The following is a 21,984-nucleotide window of genomic DNA, read 5'->3' on the forward strand; positions in this document are numbered from 1 at the left end:
GTGCGATAGTGGGAACAAATACTTTTTTACATCCAGACTATGATGAACATGGAAAAACAGGGTCCCTCTTGGCAAAGGATTTCTAGAGAAACTCGTTGAAGTTTTCAATGTGGAAAAGTTGGACATCTAAGAGCTCAGTGTAGATATGGAGATAGAGTGAGAAGACAGGTGAGAGAAGACATAAAACTCCATGTCCAAAATGTCACAAGAGCTTCCACGGGGCCTCCGAATATAGATTGATCCAGGGAAATGAGAGGCAAAGCCCAGCTCCAAGATATCAATCAAAAGATAGGTGGGGCATGATGGCAACTGAGGTTACACCCAGGGAGCCTTTAGAAGGTCAGGACTCTAATTTGATCAACCAGCAAAAAAGTAATCACATGGAAGAAAGAGATTACTTGATCAGTCAGCCAAAAAGCAATCAGATAGCAGAAATGGATTACATTTGGGAGAATACAGGCCTTTTAAACCAACGGGGCAGTGTCCAGTGCAAACAGCTCCAAAGTGATTGCCAGATGATGAGAAGAAATTTAGAAAGTAGTAAACAGAAGGAAATTAGATAGGTTAACTGCCTGGGAGAGAGGGTTTGCTTGTATTTTAACAGACAGAAGGAAACAGATGGGTGGCAACAAGTACCTGGAGAGAGACAGAAAAGGGAGAAGATCTAAGAAACATCTGATACTGAAAGAGCACGGCTGATAAGGAGATTGTTAAAGATTCCCTAATACAAGATAAGACTATTGTAGGACTTTAAAACTTGCAGGAATTATTGGATTTCTGGCACATGAACTAATGGACAATGGGTTTATGGACATGTATAAAATCTCAATTTATGATTATTTGATCATGTTATTTTTTACATCACTTCTAGCATGTGCTATGTTACTATATGTTTATGTAATTTATATAATTATGTGTAATACTTCTCATATTGATGGACTTATGTTTCAAGGTCATGACCACCTTATGTTCTAAATCAAAAGAAAGGGGGAGATGTTAGGATCTTACTAGGTGCTAAGTCAGTACTTAACAATTCTCTAGCTCAGTGTTCATACCTTTAGTTCACACCTTTAAAGGAGTTTACACCTTTGGAATACCCACAAACCCATTCTCTGGAAGGATAAAAGGAGCCAGGATTCAGGAAGAAGAAGATTCGAGATTCTACCTTCATGTTGACTGGAGACTTTGGATTCAGAGGGAGCTAGAGATTAAAGCTGGCTGGAGAGATTCTGACAGGAAAAGATTCAAGATTTTGAAAGACGCAATACAGAACTAAATCCAAGGCTGCCCCAGAAGCTCCCCAAGAAATCTGCTCCCAGAGAAAAAGATTTACAGAAAAGAAACCTCCTCCCAGAGAAGGATTATAATTGAGAGAAAACAGGACACTACAGTTTTGCTCACTTCACTCTGCATCAGTTTATATAAATCTTTCCAGGTTTTCCCGCTTGTCATTTCTTACACCACAATAGTATTTTATTGTAGAGGGTCATAGACAGTGGGTTAACTCTGGGTGAGTTATAGGACCCTTAAGCCTAGAGAGAATCTGCTAACAATGTCTGGTTCAGCTCCTCAGCTCCCCTAAGGACTCTCAGCCTTCCTGAGAAGTCAGGGAGTGGTGACAACCTGTGTTGAGATTGAAGCAGAGTGATACCAGGTAGAAAACTACATACAATACCAAGTTGTTTGTTTATGTGGTCCCACGTGCACAGTATATACCTGGCACATGCCCAGTGTTTTTGCTACTTAAGGGTATGAGGGTATAAAAAGGGGAAAGTTCTTGAAATAAATGGATTCCCGCTTCACTACTTCTCTACTAGGAAAGTATATTTTAATCATCCCGGCATGGGAGTTCTAGAAAGCATGGTATGTTTTGTCACCCCAACTTGGGGGCTCTAGAAAGCAGGAAATAACATTTTATCACAATCATATATTACATCTTGTTTTTCAGTTCCCTTATTGATGAGTATCCTCTCAATTTCTAACTTTTTACCACCCAAAAAGAGCTGTGTAAAGGGCTGAAACTCTGAGTTGATGCACTGGAGTCAGACAAGAGAACACTTAAGGCTAATTACCCATTGGACAATACTCTATTAGCTTATGCTTAGAAAATGGCTCTTCCCACTATTCTGTGCTGGCTCAATTGTTTGGTATATACAGAGAATTGTAGGAGGAACCAGGGGGTGGAGTAAGACAAGTTAGAGTCACTTCGATGGTAGAGGAGGAGAGGAGACGTTGTGGAGATCCTGCGTCCATCCAATTCACGTCTACCCCTAAAGACAAAGAATAAAGACCAAGGACTTTTGCTTATCCTGACTCCAGCTGATTCTAAGGTATCCAGGGTGCTAACTCGGTCTTCACAGAGCTGCTATAAATATTTTGTATATATAAGTCCTTTTTCTTTTTCATGTTAATCTCTTTGAGATACAAACATGCCAGTGCTGGGTCAAAAGTTTTTATAATTTTGGGGGCATACTTCCAATTGCTCTCCAAAATGATAATTTGTAGTATTAAGTGATATTAGTGTCCCTCTTTTCTCACATCCCCTCCAAAATTTGTAATTTTCTTTTTTCTATGATTAGCCAATTTGATTGGTGTGAAGTGATACATCTCAGAATTGTTTAAATTTGAAGTTCTCTAATCAATAGAGATGTTAAGCATTTTTTCATATGACTTTGATTCTTCCAAAAAGTATTTGTACATATCCTTTAACCATTTATCAACTGAAGAATGATTTATATCCTTATAAATTTGACTCAGTTCTCTATATATTTGAGAAATGAGGTGATTATCAAATAAACTTGCTTTAAAATTTTATCACAATTATGATTACTAATTGTGTATCTTTCCATTCTCTTTCCCCATTTCTTTCTCTCAGTGTTTTGCTTCTGAAAACTGCTTCCCCCAATGTGCCCTCCCTTCTACCAGCTCCACCCCGTTCTACTTTTTCCCTCTCCTCTGTGCATGTTACTCCGTCTTTGAGCCAATTCTGATGAGAGTAAGGTTCAAGTGATGACTACCCAGCCTCCAACTTTCTCTCTACTATTAAAAGTTTTTTTGTGTTTATTTTAGCGGAGATAATTTACTTCACACTACCTCTCTCTTCCCCTTCCTTCCAGTTCATTCTTCTTTATGATCCCCTAATTTTATTTTTTTATTTTTTGGATATCATCCCATCACAGTAGACTCACAACCCAACCCATTGACTAATATACTCTTTCTAAATGCCCTACTAATGAGAAATTTCTTAGGAGTTACAAATATCTTCACATGAAGGAATATAAAGTTTAATTTTATTGAATCCCTTGTGATTTCTCTTTCCTGTTTAGCTTTTTAATCTCTCTATTCTTTAGTCTTTATCTCTTTAGTCTTATATTTGAAAGCCAAATTTTATGCTCAGCTCTGATATTTATATCATAAATGACTGTCTTCTTCACTAAATGTTCATTTTTGTTTCCCCTGAAGGACTATATAATTCAGTTTTGCTTGGCAGTTGATTCTTGGTGACAATTCTACATCCTCTGCTCTCTGGCATATCAAATCCCAAGCCCTCTGGTATTTAAATGTAAAAGTTACTAAATCTTTTATTATGCTGACTATAGCTCCAGGATATCTGAATTGTTTCTTTCTGGCTGTCTTCAGATTTTTTCCTTGACCTGAGAACTCTTGAATTAGGCAAAAATATATCTGAATTTTCATTTTGGGATCTTTTTCAGGAAGTGAGTAGTAGATTCTTTCAATTTCTATTTTACGCTCTGATTCTAAAGTATCAGAGCAATATTCCTTGATAATTTCTTGAAATATAATATCTAGGATCTTATTTTAATCATGGCTTTCAGGTAGTCTAGCAATTCTAAAATTATCTTTCCTCCATCTATTTTCCAGGTCAGATTTTTCCAAAGAGATATTTCACTTATTTTATTCATTCTTTTGATTTTCTTTGTTGACATCTCATGGAGTCATTAATTTTCACTTGCCTAACTAATTTTGAAGGAATTACTTTAGTCAGTGAAGTTTTGTATAGCTTTTTTCCACTTAGCCAATGCTGCTATTTAATAAATTCTTCTGTTTAGAATTTGTATCTTTGTATCTTTGTATATTCTTTTTGATTTGACTAATTCTGCTTTTTAATGAGTTCTCTTGACTGGATTTTTGTGCCTCTTTTACTGTTTGGCCTATTCTAATTTTTTTTAAATATAATATTCTTCAGAACTTTTTTGTTGCCTCCTTTACCAAGTTGATTATTTTTTTCACAATTTTCTTGTATCACTCACTTTCTCCAAATTTAAATAAAGCCTTTATGAGTTCTTTCAGGTCTGAAATCAAGTCACATTTTTATTCTTTAGAGTTTGGATGTAGAAATTATTGATTTCTGGGTTTCTATTTTGCTCTTCCTTGTCACCAGAGTAATTTTCTATGGTAAGGTTCTTTTTGTTTGTTTGTTCATTTTAAGCCCATTTCTTGATTTTTAACTTTATTTTAAAATTGGATTCTGCTCCAAGGGTGGAGAGAGCATCATCCCAAGCTTCAAGTTTGTTATGCTTCTGTTTACACAGCTAATTCAGGGTTATCTATAGGTATTCAGTTCTTTCAAAGTGGTATAATCTAAAAACAGGTATTTTCACTGCTCTCCTGATCTGAGCTCTGACCTGTGAGAGACCACAAATACTGTTTTCTACCTTCACACTGTGACCACCATCCATCCTTCTGCTAGAGCTCCTCCTCATCCTAGGACTGTAAGAACATTATGTGGGTAATACAATAGATCCCTGAATCCTGGTGCCAGAAAAGGGTCCCTGTAATCTCCAATCCAACAATTTGGAACTATGCTCAATACGTTATAAAACTGTATATACCCTTTGACCCAGCAGTGTTTCTGCTGGGCTTATATCTCAAAGAGTTCTTACAGATGGGAAAAGGACCCACATATGCAAAAATGTTGTGGCAGCTCTTTTTGTATTGGCAAGAAACTGGAAATTGAGTGGATGTTTGTCAATTGGAAAATAACTTGTATTCTTATAAATTTGACTCAAGTCTTTATCAGAAACATTGGTTGTCATTTCTAGTCATATGAAAAAGTGCTCTAAATCACTAAAAAACTAATACACTGTTAGTGGAATTATGAATGAATCTAGCCATTCCAAAGAACAATTTTGGAACTGTATTCAAAAAGTTATCAAAATGTGCATACCCTTTGACACAGCAGTGTTTCTACTAGGTTTATATCCCAAACAGATCTTAAAGGAAAGAAAGGGACCCACATGTGCAATAAAGTTTGTGGCAGCCCTTTTTGTAGTGGCAAGAACTGGAAGTTGAGTGGATGCCCATCAACTAGAGAATGGCTGAATAAATTATGGTATATGAATGTTATAGAATATTATTTTTTCTGTAAAAAATGACCAAAGATGATTTAGAGGCCTGGAGAGACTGACATGAACTGATGCTAAGTGAAATGAGCAGAACCAGAAAATCATTGTATACTTCAACTACAATACTATATGATGATCAATTTTGAACAGAGTATGGATCACAACATAGCATTTTCACTCTTTTTGCTGTTGTTTGCTTGCATTCTATTTTGCTTCTCTTTTTTTTCTTTTGTAGCACAATAATTGTATATTTATACAATTATTATATAAATAAGTATACATATATTGGATTTAATATATATTTCCACCATGTTAATATATATTGGACTACTTGCCATTCAAGGAAGGGTGTGGGGAAAGGGAGGAGGAGATTGGAACAAAGGGTTTTGTAATGGCTAATGTTGAAGAATTGTCCATGAATATATTTTGAAAAATAAAAAAGATTTAATTAATTTTTTAAAAAAAGAAAATTAGAATTCAGCTAGGGGGAGCCGAATCTCTTTAAGAGACCAAGAAATAATAAAACCAAATATAAAGAATGAAAAAGTAGAAAAGAATGTGAAACATCTTATAAGAAAAACAAAATATCTAGAGAACATATCATAAAGAGAAAACATAATAATTGGTCTAAGAGAAAACTGGGACCAAAAAAAATACAATAATACAAGAAATAATAAAAGAAAACTGTACTGAAATGATAGAATAAGAGAGGGTAAAGTAGAAGTAAAAAAAAATCTACCAGTTACCACCTGAAAGAGATCCTAAAAGGGAAACATATAAGAATATTATAGCTTAATTTAGAATTAACCAGATCAAAGAGAAAATTTTACAAGAAGCAAACCAATAAAAAATCCTGCAATATTCAAATATGCAGGAGCTACAATTAGAATTGTACCAGATTTATCAGCATCTACAATAAAAGACTGCAGCTCCTGGAACACTATATAACAGTAACCAAAAAATTAGTCATGCAGCCAAAAATATTATACCAAACAAAATTAAATATAATATTGAGTAAAAAAATGGATATCCATTGAACTTCCAGATTGTCGGTATTTTGTCTCAAATATACCTGAACTCAATAGAAAATTTAACATATAAAAACCAACAACAAAGGCCAATTTCAAGGGACTCAAAAAAGGACAAACAGTTTACATTTTATATGTGAAAATGTAAGTTATATGTCTTAAGATTGGCATCAGTATTTTGCATAGCTCAAATGAAAGACTTGGGTAAAGCTGAGTATGATCTGACTCTAAATAGCAAAAACATCTAGGAAAAGGTAAAAATAGTAATTATGCTTTATAAATGAGGTACAGAGGAAGAATTGACACAGAGACATAGATGGGGTGAAGGACTAGTAGTTCTGACCAACTCACATCAGGAATGAGTTAAAAAGGGAACAATATAGATAACCATATAGGATATAGCACCCTCCAAAATCTATAAAGAAATAAGGGGGAAAGGGAATAGGATAAGGTGGAGTACAGAAGGGTATGCAGATTAATGGGACTGTGATAAAAAGTGTGTAGATTAATGACAATGGGATGAAAAAGTAGGGAAGAGAAAAGAGATAAGGGAGGGATTCATGAGTTGGGGGAGGTTAAGTAACAGCAAGGCAAGTTAAGGAGTAGAATTAAAGTAGAAGAGTTAACAGGGATAGAACATGAAAGATATACAAAACTATCTACATGCTCCTCTATGATGCCTGGCAATCTGGCTTCCTTCCTTATCACTATTCTGAAATGGTTGTTTCAAAGGTCATCAATGACATTCTAATTATCAAATCCACTGGGCTTTTTCTCAGTCTTCAGTTTATTTACTTCTATTATTTTACCTATCTATTTATTTTTCTCATTTCCTGGATCCTACTCTCCTTTTTCTTCCTCACTTAGCATGCTGAGACTACTTTCTTGATCTATTGATATTATACAGATAGCAATGTAATAAGCAGGATGTGCATTTGCTACCATAACTCTAACTACAAGAGTGGTCCAGTCATAATCTTTTTGGTAATATTTAACTCCACATGCACATGATCATTTGATTCAAAAATATTTATTAAGTGTTTATTAAATTTCAGAAACTTTCCTAAGTACTATGGATAAAATTACTAAAAAGCAAAGCAATCCTTGTCCTCAAAGAACTTATATTCTAATAGAGGAATATAACACATATAAGAGAGTGATGTTTTGGTTCTTTAAAATCAAATGAAGGGTGATTTTGGTAATACACTAAAAATTGTCCACACCAGCAACATATGCTTCTATTCCTACATTTGCAAAACTCAGATTTGAGTCCCTGGAGATGGTTGTTTCATAATACTAATAGTGCATCTACAGAAAGCTAGTGTGACCTACCTGATTCATATTATTCCCCAAATAGTTAAGAATAAAATTGAAAGGCAGACAATAAACAAATGAAATGGGGGGGGGGGGAGGAATTGTCAAGACTTCCATAAATAAGTATTATTTCCACCAATGAGTCCAGATTTGATACATAAAAAAGTGGAACAAACAATAAAGAATAGCTACATTAACCCATCTGATAAGCTACACGATGAGGTCTACAGGAGAAGTAATATCCTTTGAGGAGCTCTAAATAGGGATAAGCTCTCAAGATATCTGAAAGAAGTGAAAATTAAATTAAATGATTGTGAGTATGATAGCATAAGGAGACAGAGTATAGGATTCCTGTTTGATATGTTGTTTTTCAACTTTTTCATAAAGGTTTTCAGAACCTTTGTAAGACTGATTTTGTGTATCAAAGGTATCTTTTGTGAAAATTTGAGAAGAGAACAGGCAGGCTTTTATAGATGCCATTTCACTGAAGATTACATTTTTAGCCACAAAACTGACTGAAATGGGTAGATATACAAAACCCGGATGTGTTGAAAATGTGTGCATTATGAACAAAAACATTTGAATGAACAGTGTAAAATGAAGTCTTTTAAACACTGTTCTCAAACATTTTTATGCAACTATATAGATTAGAAATAGTTCATTTGTAGATATAAGAGCAAATACAAGTTTATGTGGTTAATATTTGATTATAAATATCAAACAAGACATAAAATCAAGAGATTAATGCTTGCCAAAGTTCAAGGCACAAATTGAGGAACAGCTCCTTATACACAGTGGGATTCTATAGAAGCTCCTGTGGACAATGCGAATCCTATGTGAGATCCATAATCATTCAAAAAAGTTCAGCTTAATTATCCACATAGTCAAATGGAGGATGATCATTATTAAAAATGATAGTCAGCTGAATATAGAACATATAGAGTTGATCCCAGAATTAAATAGGAGAAAGACAACAAAGCTAAATTACATGAATGAAAATTCATTGCTCTTTCAATGATTTTTCAATGATTTAAAACTTCTGAAAAAAAAATAACATTTTGTTTCATTTCAATAATACTCAATTCTCAATGAGATATAGTTATAAATTGCTTAATGAACATATATATATATATATATATATATATATATATATATATATATATATATATGTATATTTAACAATATAAGTTAGGAAAAAATAGCATGACTAGTATAATTGTTTTATTACAAGTACTCACCTAAGAATACATAAGCAAATTTTGCCTCCCGATGTTAAACGACAGAATCCAAACCTTTGTTTACTTTCAATATCTGTTAGCACAAAAGTAAAGTGCTGTCCAACTTGATTTTGGGAAACCCTAAAAAAATTAAGATTATGAAATATTAAGTCATACAACATCCCCAATAGATAAAATATTCCACAAAATTCCAAACATGCTTGAGGATTTCTTTTCGCTAATAATTAGAGATATATTTCACCCTTAATACTACCTATATTCTAAAACCTGATATGTTTAAAAATACTGAATGGCCATTGAAATAGCAGTTGGTATATAATAATACTTTTACTGAATACAAATCACTTATCTCAAAGATTAGCACCTTTCCCTCATCATTTCCTCTACTAATTTCCCTGGCTTCCTTCAAGTCACAATAAAAATCCCATATTCTACAAGACATCTTTTTTCAGTTCTCTGTATTCTGGTGGCTTCCTTATTTTAATTATTTCCTATTTTCTCAGTATATAACTTGTTTGCATGTATTTTGCTTATTTGCTTGTTGCCATCTCCATTAAATAGTGATCTTGTTGAGGGTAAAAGCTGATTTTTGACTTGTATCCCCAAAATTTAGTACAGTACTAAAGTCACAGCAAACACTAGCAGTGTTCATCTGAACAACAGTCATCACTGTTGTTGTTGTTGCATGTCAGCCATGTTCAATTATTTGTGATCCCATGTGAGGTTTTCTAAGCAAATTCATTAGAATAGAATCCAAGTGCAATAAGAAAGAAGGGCTCTTAAGCAAATCCAGAGCAGTAGTGCTTGGAAAAGTAAATTTTCCAACATGGAAAGAGAAAAGAATTTTTATAACATAAAAGGTTCACTGGTCAGGGAAAATGAGAGTAGCAGGCTCTGCTATGAAAATCCTAAGGTAGTCAGAAGACTCCAGAATTGGGAACCTAGGGAGCAATAGAACACATTAACTAATGACCAGTGACCTGGTTGTTACTAACATTCAGATCAAGAAAGTTCAGCCCCAAGGTCTCTGAAGTCAGAAATACTATTCACTGAGTTTCTAGCAAGCATTCTGACTATACAGGCCTCTAAACCTCAAAGATTCAGGATAGTCTTAGCCCCAGAAAGCGGAAGTCAGGGAATTTAGGGCAAGACCAAACAGGGATTACATTCTCACATAATAGAGCAACAAGGGACATATCCTATCCCTAATACAAAGTCCCAGGTACAATTCAGAAACCAAAGCTAAGAAATGAGAATAAATTAAAGAAAACCGGACAATAAGTATCAAAAATTATCACAAATATAACTCTTTAAAAACTGCAAGCAGAATTAAAAAAAAAAAAAAAAAAAAAAAACCTCCCACAAAGACTATCTATCTTAAAAAACATTTCTTAAAAGTGATATAAAAGCTTTGAAAAGAACTAAATGGAAAAAAAAAAAAAGCTTATAGAAAAAAGTGCTAATTTTAAACCAAGATATGGAATCTGAAAACTAGAATAGAAAAAAACAAAAAACAAAACTCCTGATTCCATGAGAAAGCAAGAAATCTTAGAAATAGGTGAAAATGTGAGATATTTGCTATCAAAAACATAGGAAATATAAAAGAGGCCAATAAGAACTCATTTATGAATCATGGACTAAAATTATGCTCAAACACCACCACCACAAAAGCAACTTGGGAACTGTATTTCAATAAGTCATAAATGAAAACTATACATCCCATTTAAATACCTCAGTATAAAAATAGAAACAGAAAGATTGCATTAATAACCTTCTGAAAGAAACTCCAAAATAAAGTTTCAAAATGTATAGATAATAAAGTTTTCATGTAATCACATGAAAATAATATATGTGTATATACAATAGATTTTAAATAATTCAACTTCCAAGGAACAACAATTAAGATCACAACAAGACCTGAAACTCCAACTATGAGAGGTTTTCTTGGAGTATAATATTTCAAAAGAGAGAGAAGTTTACAATCCAGAAAAAAAGTTATTCTATGAAATTAAGTTTAAGCCTAACAAGGAGAAAACTAACCTTTCTTGAAATAGATACAAAGGACTGTCAAGAATTTCTAATGAAAAGAAGAGATAGAAAGGAATTAAGAAACATAAAGACAAGATTCTGGAGAAATATGAAAAGATAAATGAATTTGAACAAATGGAAGCTGTTCAATGAAGTGTTCCTTTGGAAACTTAACATCCTAAAAGGGTATTGAGGAAATTAAGTAAGAAAAACAGAGGTCCTGAAAGTGAATTTGTTCTGTCATGAGGATTTAAAGAACAGAAAGGTAAAAAGAAGAACATCCTAATGTATAAAGGAGAAAAAGGGGAAGTTGCCATTTTTTAAAATTATGATGTGTGAAAAGAAAAAAAAAACATGAAAAAGTGGGTTGGAAAAATGAACAGAAGATGAACCTCACTCCTGTATGAAATGAAAAAAGAAGATTGAACACACACAGTTTAACGTAGAGACACATCAAATGCACAGAAAAATAAAATCGAAGAGAGAGAGGGGAGAATAAGCTAAGACCAAGAGTTAAATAACTGAAATTAAATTAAACTTCTAGGTCTTTAAGAGAACATGGAGAGAGGGAAGCAAAAGAAGAACAAATAATTAGATTCTAAAAAGATGCTTTAAATTACTTCTTAAATTACTTAAATTACTAAAGTAGAAAGAAAATGGATGGACTGCTCTGAATCCATGCTTCTCAAAGAAACATATTCCCTCCCATCATATCTGTCCCCTATTTTTGGGATAAGAAGAAAAATACCATTCAATCATGACCTAGGCTGTCTTCAGCCTAGTATCTCTTGATAAAATAAGAATAGGGGACTTCCGGCCAAGATGGCGGCGTGGAGGCAGACAGCTGCTTGAGCTCCTCGTTTTCTCTCAGAACTTACTTCATGACAAGCCTCTGACTTAATGCTTGACCCAGAAAGAAATCCACAAAATATCACCAAGAGAAGACATCCTTGAAAGTCGCCAGAAAAGGTCTGTGTTTGCTCGGGGGAAGGTCAATCAGACTGGGCGCAGACTGAGGGCAGACAGCCAGAGCAAGACAGGCAGCTCACACAGCTCAGACCAGAAGGGGAGGGGTGTGATCTCTGCCGTTTCTGTGAAAGGGCTTTTGCCCCAGTGTGGATGCTCCGTCTTGGCAGCAAGCCAGGAGCGGCTGAGAGCATGTAAACACTGGAGGTGAAGATTAAAACCCCAGAAAGCCAGCGTCTCTCAGAGCCCGGCCACCCCCAACCCCCACCTGGACTGACTCGGGTGTGTTCTCGGAGCCTCAGAGTGCAGACTCAGTACAGTCATTGCTGTTCTGTTAGTGGCTCTCTGCTGCCCTACCCCCAGTCTGTAGAGGAAGCCCATTAATACCATCTAGCCCCATCCCCCGCAAAACAGACCAATTGTTTCTCTTGTCAGTTTGTTTTCTTTGATTCCTACTCTGACAAAATGAACAAAAAATTCAAAAGGGCTCTAACCATTGACAGCTTCTGTGTGGAGAGGGAGCAGACTTCAAATGCTGAGGAGACTAGGAACAGACTGTCCCCAGATGTATCCCCTGGGAGGGATATAAGCTGTTCCTCAATACAAAAGAACCTCATAGAGGAAATCAAAAAGGCTCTCACAAGAGAGCTGGAAGAGAAATGGGAAAAGGAAAGGGAAGCTTGGCAAGAGAGCCTGGAGAAGTCATCCCATGCATTCAAAGACAGAGTGGATAAAGAAATCAAATCATTGAGAAACAAGATTAGTGAGCTGGAAAAGGTAAACAACTCCAAGGAAAACAGGATTAGTGAGCTGGAAAAGGTAAACAACTCCAAGGAAAACAGGATTAGTGAGCTGGAAAATAAACAGCTCTCTAAAAAATAAAATGGATAAAATGGAAAAAAATTCCATAGAAGATAAAAACTCAATTGGACAATTACAAAGAGATATAAAAAAAGTGAGTGAAGAAAATACATCATTGAAAATTAGACTGGAACAAGTAGAAATTAATGACTCAAGGAGAAACCAAGAGGGAGTCAAGCAAAACCAGAGAAATGAAACAATTGAAAAGACTGTCAAGTACCTTACCAGAAAGACAACAGACCTGGAAAACAGATCCAGGAGAGACAATTTGAGAATAATCGGACTCCCTGAAAAATGGGAGGAAAAAAAGAGCTTGGACATCATTTTCGAGGAAATTATCAAAGAGAACTGCCCAGACCGTTTTGGAAACAGAGGGTAAAATAGACATTGAAAAAATTCATCGATCACCTACTGAAAGGGACCCTAAAATCAAAACGCCAAGAAATATAGTGGCCAAGTTCAAGAACCATCAGACAAAGGAAAAGATATTGGAAGCTGCTAGAAAAAAACAATTCAGATATGGAGGATCCACAATAAGGATAACCCAGGATCTAGCAGCGTCCACATTAAAAGAACGCAGGGCCTGGAACATGATATTCCAAAAGGCTAAGGAACTTGGTATGCAGCCAAGAATAACTTACCCAGCAAGAATGAGCATCGTTTTCCAGGGAAGAAGATGGACATTTAACGAAATAAATGAATTCCATCTATTTTTGATGAAAAAACCAGACCTACATAAAAGGTTTGATCTTCAAATACAGAACTCAAGAGATTTCTAAAAAGGTAAAAAGAAATCTTGAGAACTATACTTTTGTCAAAAAAATATGTAAAGAACATATGTACAATTTGTCTTAGAAACTAGTGGTGGAAAGGAGATTATATCATAAAAAAGTGTAAAGTGGTGGTACTACATCTCATGAAGAGGCAAAGGTAACCTATTATATCTGAGAGAAAGAAAGGAGGGAGATGAACATAGCGTGTATCAATAGACATATTCGATTTATGGTGAAACTTCTTCCACTTCATTGAAAAGTGAAAGGGAAGGAGTAAGCTAAGGGGAAGGGAATACAGTAATTTCGAGGAAAAGGGGTAAAATAAGGGGAGGATCTTTAAGGTGGGGGAGGGATCCTAAAAAGGGAGGGCTGTGAAAAGCAAGTGGTGTTCACCAGTTTAATACTGGATAGGAGGGTAAAAGGGAAGGAAAGGGGAAAAGCATAAGCAGGGGTTAATAGGATGGCAAGCAATACAGAATTAGTCCTTCTAACCATAAATGTGAATGGGGCAAACTGCCTCATAAAGAGGAAGCAGTTAGCAGACTGGATTAAAAGTCAGAATCCTACTATATGTTGTTTACAGGAAACACACCTGAAACAGGATGAGACATTCAAACTAAAAGTAAAAGGGTGGAGCAGAATCTATTATGCTTCAGGCAAAACCAAAAAAGCAGGAGTAGCCATCCTCATCTCAGATCAAGCAAAAACAAAAATTGATCTAATTAAAAGAGATAAGGAAGGGCATTATATCCTGCTAAAGGGAAGCATCAATAATGAAGCAGTATCAATATTAAACATGTATGCACCAAGTGGTGCAGCATCTAAATTCTTAAAAGAGAAATTAAGAGAGCTGCAAGAGGAAATAGATAGCAAAACTATAATAGCGGGAGATCTCAACCTTGCACTCTCAGAATTAGATAAATCAAACCACAAAATAAATAAGAAAAAAGTCAAAGAGGTAAATAGAATACTAGAAAAGTTTGATATGATAGATCTTTGGCGAAAGCTAAATGGAGACAGAAAGGAATATACTTTCTTCTCAGCAGTTCATGTAACCTATACAAAAATTGATCATATACTAGGGCATAAAAACCTCAAAATCAAATGCAGTAAGGCAGAAATAGTAAATGCATCCTTTTCAGACCATAATGCAATCAAAATTACATTTAATAAAAAGCCAGGGGAAAATAGACCAAAAAATAATTGGAAACTAAATAATCTTATACTAAAGAATGATTGGGTAAAACAGCAAATCGTAGACATAATTAATAACTTCACCCAAGAAAATGACAATAATGAGACATCATACCAAAATGTGTGGGATACAGCCAAAGCAGTAATAAGGGGAAGTTTTATATCTCTACAGACCTACTTGCATAAAATAGAGAAAGACAGGGCCAACGAATTGGGCTTACAACTAAAATTGCTAGAAAAGGAACAAATTAAAAACCCCCAGACAAACACAAAACTTGAAATTCAAAAAATAAAAGGTGAGATTAATAAAATTGAAAGTAAAAAAACTATTGAATTAATTAATAAAACTAAGAGTTGGTTCTATGAAAAAACCAACAAAATAGACAAACCCTTAGTAAACCTGATTAAAAAAAGGAAAGAGAAAAATCAAATTGATAGTCTAGAAAATGAAAAGGGTGAACTCACCACTAATGAAGAGGAAATTAGAACAATAGTTAGGAGCTACTTTGCTCAACTTTATGCTGATAAATTCGATAACTTAAATGAAATGGAAGAATACCTTCAAAAATATAGCTTGCCCAGATTAAACAGAGGAAGAAGTAAGTAGTCTAAATAGTCCCATCTCAGAAAAAGAAATAGACCAAGCTATTAACCAACTTCCTAAGAAAAAGTCCCCAGGACCAGATGGATTTACAGGTGAATTCTACCAAACATTTAAAGAACAACTAACTCCAATGCTATGTAAACTATTTGAAAAAATAGGGATTGAAGGAGTCCTATCAAATTCCTTCTATGACACAGACATGGTACTGATACCTAAACCAGGTAGATCAAAAACTGAGAAAGAAAACTATAGACCAATTTCCTTAATGAATATTGATGCTAAAATCTTAAATAAGATATTAGCAAATAGACTTCAGAAAATCATCCCCAGGATAATACACTATGACCAAGTGGGATTTATACCAGGAATGCAGGGCTAGTTTAATATTAGGAAAACTATTAGTATAACTGACCATATTAATAATCAAATTAATAAAAACCATAGGATCATCTCAATAGATGCAGAAAAGGCATTTGATAAAATCCAACATCCATTCCTACTAAAAACGCTTGAGAGTATAGGAATAAATGGACTATTCCTTAAAATAATAAGGAGCATATATTTAAAACCTTCAGTAAACATCATATGTAATGGTGATAAACTAGAACCTTTCCCTGTAAGATCAGGAGTGAAACAAGGTTGCCCACTATCACCATTACTATTCAATATAGTACTAGAAACTCTAGCCTTGGCAATAAGAGCCGAGAAAGAGATCCAAGGAATTAGAGTAGGAAATGAAGAAATCAAATTGTCACTTTTCGCAGATGACATGATGGTATACTTAGAGAACCCCAAAGACTCTGCTAAAAAGCTATTAGAAATAATTCAGTATTTTAGCAAAGTCGCAGGATACAAAATAAATCCACATAAATCCTCAGGATTTTTATACATTACCAACACAATCCAACAGCAAGAGATACAAAGAGAAATTCCATTCAAAATAACAGTCGATAGTATAAAATATTTGGGAATATATCTACCAAAGGAGAGTCAGGAATTATATGAGCAAAATTACAAAACACTTGCCACAAAAATAAAGTCAGATTTAAATAATTGGAAAGACATTCAGTGTTCTTGGATAGGCCGAGCGAATATAATTAAGATGACAATACTCCCCAAACTAATCTATTTATTTAGTGCTATACCAATCAGACTCCCAAGAAACTATTTTAATGACCTAGAAAAAATAACAGCAAAATTCATATGGAAGAATAAAAGGTCGAGAATTGCAAGGGAACTAATGAAAAAAAAGTCAGAGGAAGGTGGTCTAAGTGTACCTGATTTAAAGCTATATTATAAAGCAACAGTCACCAAAACCATTTGGTATTGGCTAAGAAATAGACTAGTGGATCGGTGGCATAGGTTAGGTTCACAGGGCAAGATAGTGAATAAAAATAGCAATCTAATCTTTGACAAACCCAAAGATCCCAAATTTTGGGATAAGAATTCATTATTTGACAAAAACTGCTGGGAAAACTGGAAATTAGTATGGCAGAAACTAGGCATGGACCCACATTTAACACCACATACTAAGATTAGATCAAAATGGGTCCAAGATTTAGGCATAAAGAACGAAATCATAAATAAATTGGAGGAACAGGGGATGGTTTACCTCTCAGACTTGTGGAGGAGGAAGGAGTTTGTGTCCAAGGGAGAACTAGAGACCATTATTGATCACAAAATAGAACATTTTGATTACACCAAATTAAAAAGTTTCTGCACAAACAAAACTAATGCAAACAAGATTAGAAGGGAAGTAACAAATTGGGAAAACACTTTTACAGTTAAAGGTTCTGATAAAGGCCTCATCTCCAAAATATACAGAGAATTGACTTTAATTTATAAGAAATCAAGCCATTCTCCAATTGATAAATGGTCAAAGGATATGAACAGACAATTTTCAGATGATGAAATTAAAACTATTTCCACTCATATGAAAGAGTGTTCCAAATCACTATTGATCAGAGAAATGCAAATTAAGACAACTCTGAGATATCATTACACACCTGTCAGATTGGCTAAGATGACAGGAACAAATAACGATGAATGTTGGAGGGGCTGTGGGAAAACTGGGACACTGATGCATTGTTGGTGGAGTTGTGAAAGAATCCAACCATTCTGGAGAGCAATCTGGAATTATGCCCAAAAAGTTATCAAAATGTGCATACCCTTTGACCCAGCCATACTACTACTGGGCTTATACCCCAAGGAACTACTAAAGAAGGGAAAGGGTCCTGTATGTGCCAAAATGTTTGTGGCAGCCCTTTTCATAGTGGCTAGAAGCTGGAAGATGAATGGATGTCCATCAATTGGAGAATGATTGGGTAAACTATGGTATATGAATGTTATGGAATATTATTGTTCTATAAGAAATGACCAACAGGAGAAATACAGAGAGGCTTGGAGAGACTTACATCAACTGATGCTGAGTGAAACGAGCAGAACCAGAAGATCATTATACACTTCAACAATGATACTGTATGAGGATGTATGCTGATGGAAGTGGATTTCTTCAACATAGAGAAGAGCTAATCCAATTCCAATTGATTAATGATGGACAGAACCAGCTACATCAGAAAAGGAACACTGGGAAATGAATGTAAACTGTTATTTTTACCTTCTGAATCCAATTCTTCCTGTGCAACAAAAAATTTGGTTCTACACACATATATTGTATCTAGAATATACTGTAATATATTTAACATATTTAAGACTGCTTGCCATCTGGGGGAGGGGGTTGGGGGAGGAAGGGAAAAAATCTGAATAGAAGTAAGTGCAAGGGATAATGTTGTAAAAAATTACCCATGCATATGTACTGTCAAAAAAAAATGTTATAATTATAAAATAAAAAAAAAAAAGATAAAATAAGAATTACATTCCTTCAGCTTTTCCCTCACCTCAATTCCTCACATGAGTTGTCTAAGTTATTGAGAGGATTTTACCCAGAGATAAGTCTCTAAGGATGTTGATAATTATTAAATTATTCCTCAATGATTATGAAACTCCCATCAGGTCATGCCCTTCCCATTCCAGGGATTCTGAATCCACATTTACAATCTGAATCTCCATTCCCCCACTGCCTATCCTTTATTCTTAATTCTTTCAAACCTTCCTAATATCTCATTTTAAGGCATTTAGTGTAGCATACTCCAGCATCTTAAACTTGTTTCACAACCCCAAATGGGGAGTCACAACTGAATATGGAGGTTACAAAATTAAGATTTATTATAAGTAAATGTTGAATTTGTATACTTATTTTATATATCTGTATACCCTGAGTCAAAAATTTCTTGAGCGAAAGGGAGTCATGAATGGAAAAAGTTTAATAAGCCCTGCCTTATATCACTTCTACTGGGCCCTCTGAAAAGTCTGCTCAAAAGGTAACTTGCTTTCATTTTAAATCTTTCTTTTTTCATTCATTCCATTTTCTGACTCTTACTAAGATCTGGTCCCCTCAAAATGACACCATCTACCTATGATGCTTTCCAGAACTAATTGAACCTTCAGCCATCCCTCCAATTCAATAGACAACTTGGAAAGTTGAAATATTCCTTGCCCTCCATTGCCATTTCTAAGCTTTCTCTCCACCAATTAATAATCTCTCTCCTTTGAAAAACACTCAACTTTTATTTAAATCAAAATTCCGGTAGCTATTATGTACTAATCTTGAGCATACTCTCTTTCCTCAATGAATTCAACTTATGACTCAGTCTTTCTCTCCTCCTAAAATCCTGCTCTTAGAGTAGAGAACTTTAATATATGTGATATTTCATTAAATATTCTGACTACCTCTTATTTCATATGATCTACTCCTCCACTCCACCTCGGTGGTATAGTGGATAGAGCACTGGACTTGCAATCAGGAAGATTCATTGTCATGAAATCAAATCTAGCCTCAGACACTTACTGGGTATGTGACAATAGGACAGTCACTTAATCCCTCTTGCTTTAGTTTCCTCTTCTATAACATGAGCTGGAAAAGGAAATGGCAAACCATATTCTGCCAAGAATACTTCAAATGGGATCACAATGAGTAGGACATAACTAAAATGATTCAACGACTCTACCCCACCTCAGCTACACAAATATAGTCAAATTCTTGATCTTATCATCACCTATAAATGTATGACTTCTATTTCATGAATTCTGAAATTCTATTTATATAATCATAATTGTCACTTGTCCCTCTGACTTGAAAAGATAAGCTCCTATTCTTTGTCTTTACCATTATCTCCAATACCTCAACTTATCAGCTCTTTCTAAGATCATCACTTTGCACTAATATATTTTCCTTCTTTCCTCCAGAATTTTATTTAGTTTCTATTTGCTTCCTCTAGATTTTTTCTTTCATTTATAGTGTGCGTTTTAAAAAAATCACTTCATTTTTCTAGTAATTTTAATAATGTTTTAGTTTTGTTTTGAGGCTTTACTTATAGATGTTCTATAGTTATTATTTTTCATCTTGTGATCTGGACTCCTTGGATCCACAATATGGTTTCCTGGTCCCTACTTATGTTTTCCTTTTCCGATTGTCTTCCATCTTCTCTGTATGTATGTAATTATTTAAACTTTTTCTGCATTAGAATATATATTTTTAAAACTCAGGGACTATTTTCTGCCTTTCTTTAATTCCCCAGCAGTAAACACTGTGTCTGCTTCATAAACTGTTGACTGACTGATTTGCTGAGAATCTCTCTTCTTTACTCTTATCCCAACCTTGCTTCCTTAATTAGTACGTCAAATCATAGCCAGATTTTATGAACTGCTGGAAGAAATAATGGATGTTTGTTTATGCCTGATACACAGCAAATGTTTAAAAAATTATTTTTGACTTAATTTGTTTGATTCTTATCCATATTATCTGATACTGTGCTATTACTTCCTCTAAGTATTGAGTGCTATGTCACCAGCTCAGGCCAGTAAACTTCAAACTTTGAGTAATCTAAGCAATCTGATTTATCCGAATACTACCCACTACAAATGGACTCTGCAAACACTTGACTCAATGGTCAAAACAATATACCTGATTTAGATTTCCCTGGTTCACCTCTGATCAATTCATGTAAAGAATTCAATGTTCTCAGCCTAGCTGGACCATTGTTTTACTATCCACAGATTTCTGGCTTTTTCTATATACTTAAGATAAAAAAAAAATCAAAAATCTTTCTTCTTAGATTTCTTGATCATGATATTCTTTTTGCTATGTATGTCTCTACTTCCCAGCAACCCTAACACTACAGTCCATCAATTTTGAAAAAAAAAAATTAAGCAAGTTGTTAGGATTTTTACAGGGTGCTAAGTCACTGGAATGAATAGAGACAATAATTAATTCAGTATGATTGATTTAATCCTACAAGGAGATGTTATGGGCCAGAATTTGAAAGAAGGTATTAAGTAGAACTGAGAAGACAATGGTTAAATCAAGTTTAGCATTGATTTAATCCTACAACAACTAATGGTTTCCTCTTGATATAATGATTGGTGTATACTCAGTGTGGAACATATAAGAGAGAAACTCTCAGGGCCAAAGAGACTTTGAGAGAGTCACAACTAGGACTAACTTCCGGAAAACCCACAATCCCATTCTCTGGGAGGAAGAGTCAAGATTCATTCCCACTTCCACATTTTTTGCTGCCTGGGGACATTTGGACAAGAGCTCTCAGGAGCCAAGAAGAGAGATAGGTCTCTATTAAAGCTAACCAGGCCTCAGGAAAAGATTCAGGATTTTGAAGGACACAATAAAGAATCTGGACTTTAACTCCTGGCTACATTTTGGGATTATTGAACTGAACTGAAACTAAGGCTGCCTCCAGAAGCTCCCCAAGGGATCTTCTCATAGAGAACAATTACAATTTAGAGAAAAAGAACATTACAGCAAGTAAATGTTATTAGATTATTAAAAGTTAATAAATTAGACTAAAAATATAGAATCTAGCATGTTATCACCTATGTCATCAAGTGTTAGATCATTTCCTTTTTTTCCAGTCTTTATTCATAGATTTCTTAACTCATTTACTAGATCTAGAAGTTATTTTTTTCTTTTGTTGATACTTTTTCCTATTAAATTATCCATTTTTCTTCAAGGTCTGAATTTTCTTCCTGGAATCTTTGGTACTTTCAGTCTTTTTCCCCTCTTATTTTCCTTACCACCCATTTCTGGAATCTAACCTCTAAAGAAACCATAGTCAAAGGAGAGAGAGTCAGAAAAGTATCTGAGGCTCCTCCTAAGATGAGTATTTCATGGTTCACCAGCCTTGGTCTATGTCTCAAGAAACTTCTGGGTAGTCAGAACTAACCCCAGGTGGCCCTTTCCCTCAGGCTTCATGGAATGCTGTACTTTAACTCCAGCTTCCCCAAATCTCATTCCTATACTGATGACCTGATGATCTCCCTCTTTCCTCAGTTCTCTATCCTGCACCTCAAGTTCAGAAGCTGCTTTTCTCCACTGGTGCTTCCAAATTGTAACCCTCCAAGTGTCTGCTCCATAAGAATTGGAGGAAGCTGGTTTACTGAGGCCTGAGTAACTGAGAGCCTAGAACTAGGTCTCTACACCACTGGAAAAAGAGAGAGGGAAATGAGTTTCAGAAACAGGTTTTAATGTAATTCTGTTAT

General features: G+C 34.8%; 1 protein-coding gene across 6 annotated transcripts in view; it reads right to left on the reverse strand.

Moving 5' to 3' along the window:
• The window catches only part of DENND1B (DENN domain containing 1B), a 317,390-nt gene that overhangs the window by 166,329 nt on the left and 129,077 nt on the right, over nucleotides 1-21,984 (reverse strand). For all 6 annotated transcript variants that reach the window (XM_074308679.1, XM_074308673.1, XM_074308676.1 and 3 more), the window contains one exon: nucleotides 8,947-9,066. In XM_074308679.1, coding sequence (XP_074164780.1) covers nucleotides 8,947-9,066 — 120 coding nt within the window. The remainder of the gene's footprint in view (nucleotides 1-8,946; nucleotides 9,067-21,984) is intronic.

The sequence above is a fragment of the Sminthopsis crassicaudata genome, chromosome 4, assembly GCF_048593235.1.
Source record: "Sminthopsis crassicaudata isolate SCR6 chromosome 4, ASM4859323v1, whole genome shotgun sequence".
In the NCBI taxonomy this organism is placed as follows: Eukaryota; Metazoa; Chordata; class Mammalia; order Dasyuromorphia; family Dasyuridae; genus Sminthopsis; species Sminthopsis crassicaudata.